Raw genomic sequence first — 11,439 nt, 5'->3', positions numbered from 1 at the left:
CTGACCTGAGCTGTCCCTCTGATGTGCTCATTCCTAATCTTGTCCATCCTGGTCACTCCTAAAGAGAACCTCAACATCCTCATCTCTGCTACCTCCATCTCTGCCTCTTGTCTTTTCCTCACTGCTACAGTCTCTAACCCATACAGCATAGCTGGTCTCACTACTGTCTTGTACACCTTTCCTTGACAGTAGTGAGACTTTGGTTTTTCTTTTAATCTCACCCACTGCTCATCGTTCTCTAACAGTGTGAGAAAAATGAACTTACTTCTGACACGGGGTGTGTTTCTTGTGCTGCTGCAGGACTCTGATCCTCTGGTTCAGGCCGTCGTACGAAACGGCGGCTCGGCTGTTCCTCCCGGTGCTGTGGTCGTACAACACCCACCGTCCTTCCCACTGCTGCGGTGCAAGGCAGGGCCCGGGCCCCGCGGGAACGCCCAGGGTCAGGGGGGCGAGAACGGACACCCCGGCAGCGGCCACGAATACAAACAGTGGATGCATAGCGACTGGGAAAACACGGCCCAGATAACAGTCCCGTTGCTTTTATTAGGGCTGTACCTGCTTCCGACAAGCAGGCGATAACAAGGTAGAAAAAGATTTCCGGATGTGTCTTTCAAAATAAAAGCATCAAGTGGAGAGAAAAAAACTATAGCAGAAAGAATTTCATTTAGGTCACATAAATTTTTTTTAACTTTTCTTTACATGTTTAGTCATTAGAAATTTATGAAGACATCCAGCTCTCTAAAAACGTAATCAAACACAGTTGCAAAAGTTAATAGTATATAAAGAGGCTGGAATATTTTATTTGGAATAACAAAGCAATGTGTTCAAGCACAAGGTCGCTTTGTAAGTGATGAAATTCAAGCCGTGCTTTGGTTTTTCTGTATCACTATCACACATGCAATATTATTTGACTTAAAGTAAAACCCGTTCAAATCATCCTTTTTATGTGCTGCTCGCTTCAAGAAATAAGAGAATAGCCATTATTACACGGGGCTTGGTCCTTCGCCAAAATCTACTGTATTTTCAAATGACATCGTAACACATTTACAATGGAAATATATATTGATCTTATCCCATGAATATTTGGCGATAAAATGAGAGAAATAGCTATCATGTAACAATATTTATACTTCGGTTCTGTTTTTAAATGTCCTTTAATATTTCTATGCACAATTCTGTAATTTTCAAAAAAAAGTTTTAGTATACATTATGCTGATAGACTGGCGACCTGTCCGGGGTGCACCCCGCCTCTCGCCCAATTTCATCTGGGACATAAAAAATAAAGGATTTATATTGGAACACATCTAACCATAACTGTCGAGCCAACTAGTACGAGACATTAATTCAATCTTATAATAAGTTTAAGATAGTAAGTATATTACACTCGTGGTATTAATGCAAATCTGAAACGAACTACTTAAATTTAGAAAGACATACATACACATTAGCCTGTTTATTTTTTGGTTGTGGTGCTTCCTTCCGACACTAGAGGGACCAGATGAGACGTTCCCGCCGGTCCTCTTCTTCCTGCGTCACACTGTGGCGCAGCATGATGACGTTTCGTAACTAGCCAACATGGTAAGAAAACAACGTGGAACGAAAACAAGTTCGCCGTCAAAAACGGCGGATAGAGAAAAACGGACAAAAAGTCTGAGTTTAACGCTGGAGTATAGTGACGATGAGGCGCCCGATGAGGTGACGTTTGAAGACTCAAAGGCGCAGGCTTTACGGAGCATGAAACAGGAGCTGGACACGGCCACAAGGTAGCTAACTAGCTAGTTGTGTATGAGACCTTCAAGCCAAAGACTCCATTCGAAACAGTTTGCCTTGATGTGTTTTCGTGCTACTGCTCAGAATAACCAGAACGAGTTAGTCATCACACATTCCTATTTCTTCGGGGTCACTTTTCATATTGGCGGAAACACCTAGCAATGAGCAGCTCCCTATTTAACTCGATACGTATATGGAATTGGTCCAACACTGCTACCACATGTGAGGTTCTGAAACTGGAGAAAAGTCGAAGGGCAGTTGCTGTATGTATATGGAGAGTGTCTGCCAACAGTTCAGAATGTATTGTGTCCGTTTGTGAGTAAAATACCGGAAACACTAACGTTATGTGAGAATTGTTTTAGAGTTTGGTGTGTTGCTCTGTGCAGACAGGAAACATGTTTGCTGTAACAATTCACAGTTTAATATTTAACTACTAGGATACCAGGATATGTTGGGCATGATCGTTGAAGTCATTGGAGCATTGTCATGTTTACAGAGAAAAGGAGCTACTGAAAGAGAAGAGGAGGAAGAGACAGGAACTGTTCCAGGAACAGAAGGTCCGTGCATGTTGTCATAAAACTGGTTCAGAGACACGTGGTGACCCTACACAGCACAGTCGCAGTTTGGTGCAGTGCACTGCACCGCTATAGTAATTACAGAGCTATAAACAGGTTATTTATGTGGAAGTGTGACTTTACTATCCATCTAAATAGATGTTGTCAGTATCTAATGTTCATTTCACAGTGATTTGTGCTCATGTTCTCAGTGATTTTTGGAAACAGTGTCACAATTAATATACCAAGACAGATAAAGCTAAGGCCCCGTTTTAAACACCTACAGTATAATGCATGTATTAAGTAGACACGTGGCTCTGTTGCCAGTAAGAAATTGTCTGTATGTGCCTTAATGACCTGGGATATTATTGCATAACAAATATTGCACATTAATAGCTGCTATGTAGTGGTACTTTTGATTAGGGCAGAAATAGCTTCTTTGCCAGTAAAGCTCTGGTGGTCTTTCTTCACTCTGCCATTTCCCACAGAAAAGAAAACTCTTACCGGCCGACGTGTTGGAGGAAATCCACTCGGTTCCTTTGGGGTATGTTTACTGGCTCAAGTCATTCTGCAGCTCTTTGATGTTGAACATTATCTCCTCCATGTTTGCAAAATGAATATTTAAATCTGTGCCATTTCTCAGGAAACGGAAACAGTCTGAAGATGAAGGTAAAAGTTTTCCACCTTTCTGTCATATTTAAACATTTAGCTGACACAGGTAAGCAGAGCCACAGCAGGTCACTAACAGATGTTCTCTCTGAATTCAACCTGCCCTCAGCAGCTGAAGAGGAGCAGCAGCAGGAGGAGGAAGAGGATGAGACAAGGCAGAAGAAAAAGAAGAGAAGTCGGAAACTGGCACATACCCGACAGTATATAAACCTACGTTTTCATTGTTTTTATCAGTAATTAATCACTCAGCATGTGCTAAAGTTTAAATGATCATCGAAGAGTATTGTTGACTCGAGGTCCAGTCACTTTGGAAAAGGAAAACTGATAAGTCAGGGCACATCTCCTTATTTATCCATCTACTAACTGAAACATAACTTGACTTTGACTGAGTCGTTGTGTCTGCCAGTCTGAAGGGAAACTGCACGGTGACAACAATGAAGGAGCAAACGTTGGGGTCATACCAGCAGCAGGCGGCTGAGGATTTTATCAAGACCAGACTGTACGGACCAGGAAGCTGCAGGACCACAAGTAAGAAGGCAGCGTTCATGCTGCAGCTCAGATATGTATGTAGTCATAGTGGGATGAGGCTTATTGTACAGTGGCTTTTTAAAACCTTTAGCGTTTCCTCAGTGGTATGTTGTTCTGTAGAAACATACAGTAAAACAGTTTACTTAAGTGAAATTTTTGAGTCTGAATAATTAATCTATGTAATGTAGTATTGTATCAGTGCTAAAAACAGACACTCATCCTAATTACACTGCTTATTACTGTTGGTGTTATCCTCTGGAGCTTTCTGACATTTAAAGATAAAAAAAAAACGCAAGCTACACTCTGTGGCAGAAGTCTGCAAAGACAATGATCTGTCTCAATTTGAGCTTTGCTACAGCAATGCCCGTCTCATCCCGCTGAGGCGTCCCCTCTCCTGGGATCCCTGATGGGGAAACGACAGCAACATTCACAGCCGTCAGTCCGACTTCAACCCTTTGTCCACCTGAATGTATTTCACACTTTGTCCCTTTCAGGTAACGAGCTGCTGTCCCTGCAGAACAAGAAGGGGAGGAACAAAGGTGCAGCAGTGCAGTTTGTCAAGGAAGACTGGGGTAAGTCTTGACTTTGTTTTCTTTAATAGATACGGTTGGTGTCTTAACAGCACCGGTAGCAGCGCGGTTCGAGGCTCAGCAGTGTCGGGGTGATTGGCATGTGACACTCACATATACAGTGCTGCTGAGAAACTGTTAGCACACTAGAGCAAGATGGCTGGCATGTTAACACCTTCTGAACTTGTTCTACCAAGTACATTTTGTTCATGTGGATGTTAAATGTTATGTTAAAATCAGCGGACTTATGAGTTTTTAAATTCTCCAATATCAACATTGACGTCAGCCTTAAAGTTGTAGTGTTGCTGGGTCTCTGATCACTTCTTTCTGAACTTCCAGCCTGTAAGCAAAAAGCCAAAGCAGAGAAGCTGAAGAAGAGGTGGATCCACAAGCAGCAGATCCCGCCTTGCTGACCGGGGCCTCCAGACCTGCTCTGAATATTGGATTTAAATAGACACCAGAAACATGGAGTAAGACCTAATTTAAGCTTTGGGCCAGAACTCTGTGTGGACCACAATACTGACTTCATGTGTGCACAGCAGCAGCGTCCATCCCTCAGTCCACCACCAGGACATGTGTATAAGATTTTTAGGAGGACAGTGTGCAACAGAATGGGGAGGCGAGAGCACATCAAAATAAGACTCATTTAACAGATTGACGGAGTTGGAGCTGTTTTCCACAGCTTCACAGCCCATAAATGGGGTTCTGATAAAAGTGGAAAATCTTGTAAGGCTTTAGTACAAGGTTCTAGTATTTCTTAAAGAAGTGAACATGGAGAAAGTTGTTTAGGGTTTACACCCTAATTTGTATCTATTAACTAAGGAAACACATTGCATTCACAAAAATTAGAGACCTCTTGTATTTATGATTATCATTAAGATAATGAGTTGAACGGAATGGTGGAGGTCAGAGTAACTCTGTGATAATTGACTGTACATTTAATGAAACACAGCAAATGTAAACTGCCAGGCAAGGCAGCGTGCTCAGCGTTCTAAACCTAAACAAATCCAGACTAGGAACGGGGCCAAGTTGGTGCCCACAGTGCAACTCACTGTATCCATGACAACATTATACTTCCTATTTCTTATTAAAATTTCTGTTCACAAGCCATGTGACAATTTTTTTTACAGTACTGTGTTGGGAAAAACGGCTGCAGTGATATTTGAACTCGTACTCTGCAGATCATGTAAATGTGAGAAAATAGTAAGTTTTCAATTGTGAGAACAGATACGGACTTTTATACAGAACAGGAAGTGTGTGTTCTTGCACACAAGGAGTTAGACTGTGAGCTGCACCTTGGGCCCTGTGGTACAATATGAACAGAACCTAAAAACCTGGTTGTTGTGAAGTGATCCCAGTTCTGCACCATTTTTTTTACTGCACAAATCTCCATAGTACAAAATCTAAATCTTGTAAATTATGAGACAGCAACAATTACAAGAAAGTTTTTTCCTTCTGTGAATGCAAGTCCATAGCTGATAACCTTGTAGTCAAACTGCAGAGATCTGAAAATGAAGCAACCTTTTTTTTTTTTTTTTTTTCTATAAACGGTGTTACTAAATGCTTATTTGTTACTTGAAATAACTGGAGAGATTGAAAAAAAAAGAAACCTTTTTTTTTTTTTTTTTTTTCTATAAACGGTGTTACTAAATGCTTATTTGTTACTTGAAATACTTTTTGAAACTCAAAGACTTGAGTACACACACTTCACAGCTTGACTACTTTAAATAGCCACTAAATTAGTTGTATGGTAAAACTGCTGTCAAAACTGCATTTTCTATTTGAGTTAGCTCACCACTAAGGTGATGGGAGACAAAATGGTCAAACTACCACTGGTAAATTGATTCAACTCAAAGTCCACATACTAGTTTTTCCAGAGCTTTGTCTTTTGAGGAATACGTGATTGAAAACTCAGAAAAAGTGGACCACAGGTCGAGTTATGTTGTGTCACCACACAAAAGTCGAGATTTAATTTACAGTGACTGTTTTGGATAGAAAGTGGAGCTGAAACCAGATTAAAATGAACATCCACTGGTTTGATGAGCCATCAATTGTTAAAGGTTCTTCAGTGAGAGGTTTAGCTGCTTTTCTTTTTGAATATGATGCTCCATGAAATATCTTTGGGATTTGGACTTTTATTGTGAAGACTTGGGCTCTGCTGAGTTACAAATGACCTTTTTTTCCACTATAGCTTGTCATTTTATAGACAGTTATTCAAGAAAATAACCATGTATCCAATTTCATACCTCAATGTAGCAGTTGAAAATATGACAATTTTCCTGTTATAGTGCTGAGCAGCTTGGTCAATAGAAAAAAGACGATAATTTAAAAAGGGCTCACACACCAAGTCAGCAACCACTGGGCTCTGACTTCCGATGTGGGATGTAGTGTTCAGAATGGGGGTGTAAAAAACAAACAAAAAAAACCCCCCAAAACATCACTTAGGATTAACTGAATTCTGCACATCGACTCCATGAATTCACTGCAAGATGTACAAAACTGGTTTTATGAGCAAGAGACAGACATTAGGTCCAGGCGCCATGCAGCATCCAGACAAGCACTATATCGTCATTTATCATTTTTAATATAAAACTTTTCACCCTCACACAAATTGCACATTTTTGTTTTTCTCCAAATTGACACACAAGTCAGCAATGGACAACTTACTGATGACATCTTCCTTATACACTGAACTGGCTAAAAGGAGAAACAAAAAGAATAAAATACGAGACATCTAACTTGATCTTACCACCACTTTACTATGGCATGCATAGGTTTCAGACCTTACTCAGAAAGAGACAACAGACACTTTGCCTAATAAGTTTTCTAAATGGTGCCATGACTACCCGTGATTAAAAACTAAAAAACAAACAAACAAAAAAAAAACACAAACCAAGGTAAGGAAAAACTCAGCTCCACCATGAGGAACTCCGGACCCCTGGGGAAAACTAGAGGAATAGATAGACATCATATGTAACACCGGCCTCTGCAAACACAGGCTCTGAACACACAGCTGCAACGTCTTCCTCAAGCATTTGGTTCTGTATTTTGTAAATGTAGCCACAGTGTGAGTGACAATCCTGGATGTCATTTATAGTTCTTCCCCGTTGATGCTTTTGAGCACTAAGAGGCTGGTACAAGGAGCTAGGTAGGTAAACATGGTTAGTGATTAGTTGGACTTAAGCAAAATGCTAGCATCGCTGAGTTGAGGCTGACTGAACTAATCTGAGGCTGATAAAAAAAAAAAAGCAACAAAGTTTGAACAAAACTGAATTCTACTACCCCGTAATTAAAGTCAGACTGAAATTAAAACTTTTAGCAAATTATTTTACCTTGTTTGTTTCAACTTCTCCATGGGGGAGTCAATTTTTGATTCATGTTGGTTCTGAAAAATAAGATTAATCCAGTATCTGTGAAGGTGGGTGTTAAATGTAGTTCACATTACTGCTTCAGTTCAGCAACACAGGCAGCTGAACAACTGGGGGCCTAAGTGTGCAGGGGCCACCGATGACTCAGCAGTTGTTACAGTAACATGTACTCAAACCAAATTCTAGTGGGAATGAGCGTTAAAGTGGGCTAACTAGGCTAACTAGGCCTGCTAGCTTCTACTTCAAGTGGAATACAAACTGAACACCACAAGGAGGCTTCCTAAATGATGAATGTTGTAGGACACAGCTTAAACTGCTGATGAAAGGAAACATTTCGAGGCTGTGACTACAGGCCTCAGATGTCCAATCAGTGGTGCACTGTGCAAATCAACACCACTTAAAATGTCTCAAGATGAGACACATCCACTCAGATAGTTGAAGCTTAGACATGGAAATACTTTTATACTCTTGAAAATTAACAAAAGTGAACAATAGCTGCAGTATCACCATCTTTCCTTGCACAATAACCCAAATTTCAGTTTAATTTTAAATCAAACACAGAGCTCATTTAGAGTCCGACTTTGTAGCAGCTCAGTTTTGCTGTTGCTGGTTTTCTGGTCTGAGTCTCCTATCTCTGCCAGATATTTAAAAAAAAAAAAAAAAAAAAAAAAGAGAACACCAGTAATAAGAGGCCCAGGATTTGTCAGCTGCTTGGTTGGACCTTACTATTCTAAACCGAGGAGAAGGAACAAAGGGACGTTTTGGCTCCTGAGGTCACGGATTAGCACAGACACTGATAAAATAAGGACTGATAAGGTTTGCATCAAACTGGCTGTGCAGCTGGGGGGTTTGGGGAACTGGGGTGGGAGTCAAGTAAAATGGAGCCAGAGGTTGTTGCGGGGAGTTTCTACAAAGGGTTTCCATTTCAGACAATCCACACCCTACCCAGAAGTGTTCCGAGTTTGTTCGATAACTGCCAAATTCAGCTGTAGCAACAAATGAGATTACCTCACTGTTTAAGGACTTGAAAGCAGCTGAACGGTGACATACCTGGAAATGGTCACACATACCAGCTTTCCACCTGCGTAGGAACCCCGGGGCTTAGCAAAACGGGAAACAAAAACTTGTACAGATTAGGAACAACCAGCCACTTCAGGGGTCACTGGCATCAGTAAAAGATTGTTTTCCTTTCATTTGATAACTAAATATCTCACTCTATTGATATAATTCCATTTTGTTAAATTCATATATAAATGCTAACATGTACAGACACTCGTCACTGGTACTCGTGGAATCGGGACCTTTATTATAATAAATTGGTGGAACTTGCTCTTGCTGGCGCTCAACAAATATACTGTGAATGTAAGTAACAATAATTAATATAATGATAATTATCTTCTGCACCATTCCTTGTAAACCTGGAAAAACTAAAAACAAACAAGAGCCAGGTGACTTTCCCCCTCCCCTGCCCATGACAAACAAAAAAAAAAAAAAGGTTAAAAACAGGGAACGTTGAGTCAAGAATGGAGATTATCTCTGGCTTCGTCGAAGTCCCGAGTCCACATGCGTCACAAATCTCCACCGATGTCCTGAAGTCAGTGGAGGGTGGAGCCGGTGCAGGGGGTGGGGGTATAGGCAGTCTGTAACGGAGCCTGACATAAGGCTGGAGTCTGAGCACTCAACAAGCCTTGGTGGAGGAGGACTTTCCCATCCTGTCTTCAGCACCAGCCTGCCTCTGTGTTAGCTTGTTTGCCTGTGTTTTATGTGTGTGCACATGTTTGCCTGATAAGCCAGGCTTACCGAGACCACGTTACAGGGTGGTCGGCCACAGCCGTCACTCGTCCGGTTTCTTTTTGTTGTTGTTTTTCTTATATTTCCTTTCATGTTTGACCTGGGGGTGTTCGCCTGTCAGCGCATCCCGGTTCAATGCCTCCAGGTATACTGGGGCAGGTCACCTGTGCCAAGTCCAGACAAGTTTAGATGTCTGAGTATTTTCAAGTTGGCCACGCTTGACTGGCGCCCCTCCCCGACTGTCAGTCAGGACAAAGCAGATGCAACCTCAGAGGGCTGAAGGAGGAGGAGGTCAGGCCAGCCAAGGTGGAGGCTAATTTTCATATTTATGATGGAAAGGGGGGTGGTGTGTGGGTAATGTATGCGGTTTGTGTTGGCAATCTAAAGAGCTGCGCAGAAATGACTCCTGGTCCTCAGCAGTGTTTGTCAGTCAGTAAAAGCAGAACAAAAAGCAAGTAAGATGGTTAACTCTGTACTATTTGTTACTCTGCAGAGAAACGCCTCCTCAGCTTAAGAGACTACACCGACAGAGGAGGTGGTGAGAGACATTTCTGGACAGGTCCTCGGTGTGTGTGGGTGCATGTATACATAGGGCTAGTGCAGGTAATCGTCCACAGAGGCGAAGGCGCAGGAGCCGCTGCCAGTCCGTGCCATGATGGCGAGGCACTGGGCGGCCTGACCCACGGCCTGGGCCAGGGGGGGCTGCTTGGGCAGGTTGTGAGTCTCTGAGGAGAGAGAGGAAGAACAACAGCATCAGGGCTGCAGACAACAAATAACAGGAGCCTGACTGTGCATTTTCTCCAAGTACACAAATAGTTTCAGCTTTAGTCAGAATGTGGAGGCAAGTTAAGGATGAGTTGCTCCATGTAATCATTCATCCAGCCACTTTGCTGCTCTTTTCCCTCCCTACGATGAAACCTGCTTTCCCACGAACATGGCTAAAGTTGGAGTACAATAGTATATATTCAGTATTATCCCGTATCAAATCCACTTATCAGACCTGAATCTATTTGAATCCCTTATGAAATGTCATGAAGTTCAGTGATTTCAAATAACTTGAGGCGGGGAAAAAAAAAAAAAAATTCCAACTCTCAGATTCACTTTGTATCTCTGATCAGCTGTTGTTGGTCATGAAATACTGAGGTTTTTACTGGTGGCTACTAAATCAATTAACATTAATAATACTCAAGTTTCACAACCTGAAATGTGGATCTGAAATGTTGGTTGACACCGATTGTTGTGACCCATTGAAGTAACAGCTTCACAATAAACATTGGCTCTCCTGATTCACAACTCTGAGCTTAATGATCTCCAAACATTGATCTGATCCGCAGAAAGCAGCATTCCAAGAAATCTGCATTCTCCAGGAGAAATCTACCTGGAAAGATTGAGTTTCTCTAATCCACTTCCCCATTCACTGAATATGTATAGTTTTATGTTAGTTCCATGACTTCCAATCCTTAGATTTCTGCCTCAAAGTCCACTTACTACCTTTGTTCAGAGCACTCAACCACATAAACCCAGCATACAAAAGTGCACAAAACATGTCGCTCTGAGGAGTAAAACGACTTTAAACAAAGAGTTACAGGATTCAGATGCTGGGGTGGTATAGAGCTGAGGTTCAGAACAGTTTGGTCAGTGACTGTCTTCTATTTAAACACAGGTAATATGGACCGCATGCACAGCTGACCTACCTAATATTGCACTGTTGAGAGTGGAGCAGACCGGCTCTCTCTGGATGGCGTCCAGCTGGTAGCCGACTGGGCTGTTCCATGGGTCTGAGTAGGCCAGCAGGCTGAATGCATCCTGCAGCAGGAGAGAGCCACAACCACAGATCATACAGCTTCAATTTCTCTTCCATGTGCTGGACAAGTATAATGCACCATCAGTGATGTGATGTTGAGCTCCTACAGCTACTTTGTTGTCATTACACTTTCTTGTAACCTTTCATATTTAAAGGAATAGTTTGACATGTTGGAAAACACTTAAACGTTTGTCTCCGCGTGGAGCGGCAGCTGCCCCGAGCAGCTCTCGCTCTATTTGTTTGTTTTTTCGATTTTTCTAGGTTTTCTGTGTTGCTTTTTGTGCTGTGTCGCTTTCCCGTAAACTTTTGGGAGTTGGGCTACCAGGAACACAAGTTTTATTGCGTTTGCATTATGTTTTTATACTTTTTACAAAGTTTTGAGTCTG

The 11,439-nt window shown here is 41.9% G+C and overlaps 3 protein-coding genes across 4 annotated transcripts in view; 1 reads left to right on the top strand and 2 right to left on the bottom strand.

Moving 5' to 3' along the window:
- The window catches only part of epdr1 (ependymin related 1), a 2,464-nt gene extending 1,863 nt beyond the window's left edge, over positions 1 to 601 (bottom strand). Inside the window, exon 1 of the mRNA XM_020587035.1 lies at positions 266 to 601. Coding sequence (XP_020442691.1) covers positions 266 to 498 — 233 coding nt within the window. The 5' untranslated portion in view covers positions 499 to 601. The remainder of the gene's footprint in view (positions 1 to 265) is intronic.
- An 878-nt stretch (positions 602 to 1,479) lies between these two features.
- On the top strand, positions 1,480 to 5,640 carry nol7 (nucleolar protein 7). 2 transcript variants are annotated; one of them, XM_020587034.1, is made up of 8 exons: positions 1,480 to 1,763; positions 2,267 to 2,327; positions 2,813 to 2,868; positions 2,968 to 2,993; positions 3,106 to 3,193; positions 3,400 to 3,521; positions 4,016 to 4,093; positions 4,430 to 5,640. In XM_020587034.1, the coding sequence occupies exons 1-8, from the start codon at positions 1,576 to 1,578 to the stop codon at positions 4,501 to 4,503; spliced, it is 693 nt and encodes a 230-aa protein (XP_020442690.1). In that variant the 5' UTR covers positions 1,480 to 1,575; the 3' UTR covers positions 4,504 to 5,640. The 2 variants fall into 2 exon arrangements, with proteins under 2 accessions (XP_020442690.1, XP_020442689.1); XM_020587033.1 differs by having other exon boundaries at positions 3,103 to 3,193; positions 4,430 to 5,639.
- A 2,482-nt stretch (positions 5,641 to 8,122) lies between these two features.
- The window catches only part of ranbp9 (RAN binding protein 9), a 24,766-nt gene continuing 21,449 nt past the window's right edge, over positions 8,123 to 11,439 (bottom strand). Inside the window, exons 13-14 of the mRNA XM_020587032.1 lie at positions 10,944 to 11,055; positions 8,123 to 9,974 (exon numbers count right to left, since the gene is read on the bottom strand). Of these exons, the coding sequence (XP_020442688.1) occupies positions 9,844 to 9,974; positions 10,944 to 11,055 (243 nt within the window). The 3' untranslated portion in view covers positions 8,123 to 9,843. The remainder of the gene's footprint in view (positions 9,975 to 10,943; positions 11,056 to 11,439) is intronic.

Source organism: Monopterus albus, unplaced genomic scaffold (assembly GCF_001952655.1).
Source record: "Monopterus albus unplaced genomic scaffold, M_albus_1.0 scaffold435.1, whole genome shotgun sequence".
Classification (NCBI taxonomy): domain Eukaryota; kingdom Metazoa; phylum Chordata; class Actinopteri; order Synbranchiformes; family Synbranchidae; genus Monopterus; species Monopterus albus.
This window is presented reverse-complemented; position numbering and strand designations above follow the sequence as displayed.

Excerpts from the sequence above, each read along its gene's own strand:
- nol7 (XM_020587033.1), top strand. The coding sequence starts at position 1,576 with ATGGTAAGAAAACAACGTGGAACGAAAACAAGTTCGCCGTCAAAAACG. Across the intron at positions 1,764-2,266 it reads GAGCTGGACACGGCCACAAG|AGAAAAGGAGCTACTGAAAG; the intron begins GTAGCTAACTAG and ends TCATGTTTACAG. Across the intron at positions 3,522-4,015 it reads AGGAAGCTGCAGGACCACAA|GTAACGAGCTGCTGTCCCTG; the intron begins GTAAGAAGGCAG and ends TGTCCCTTTCAG.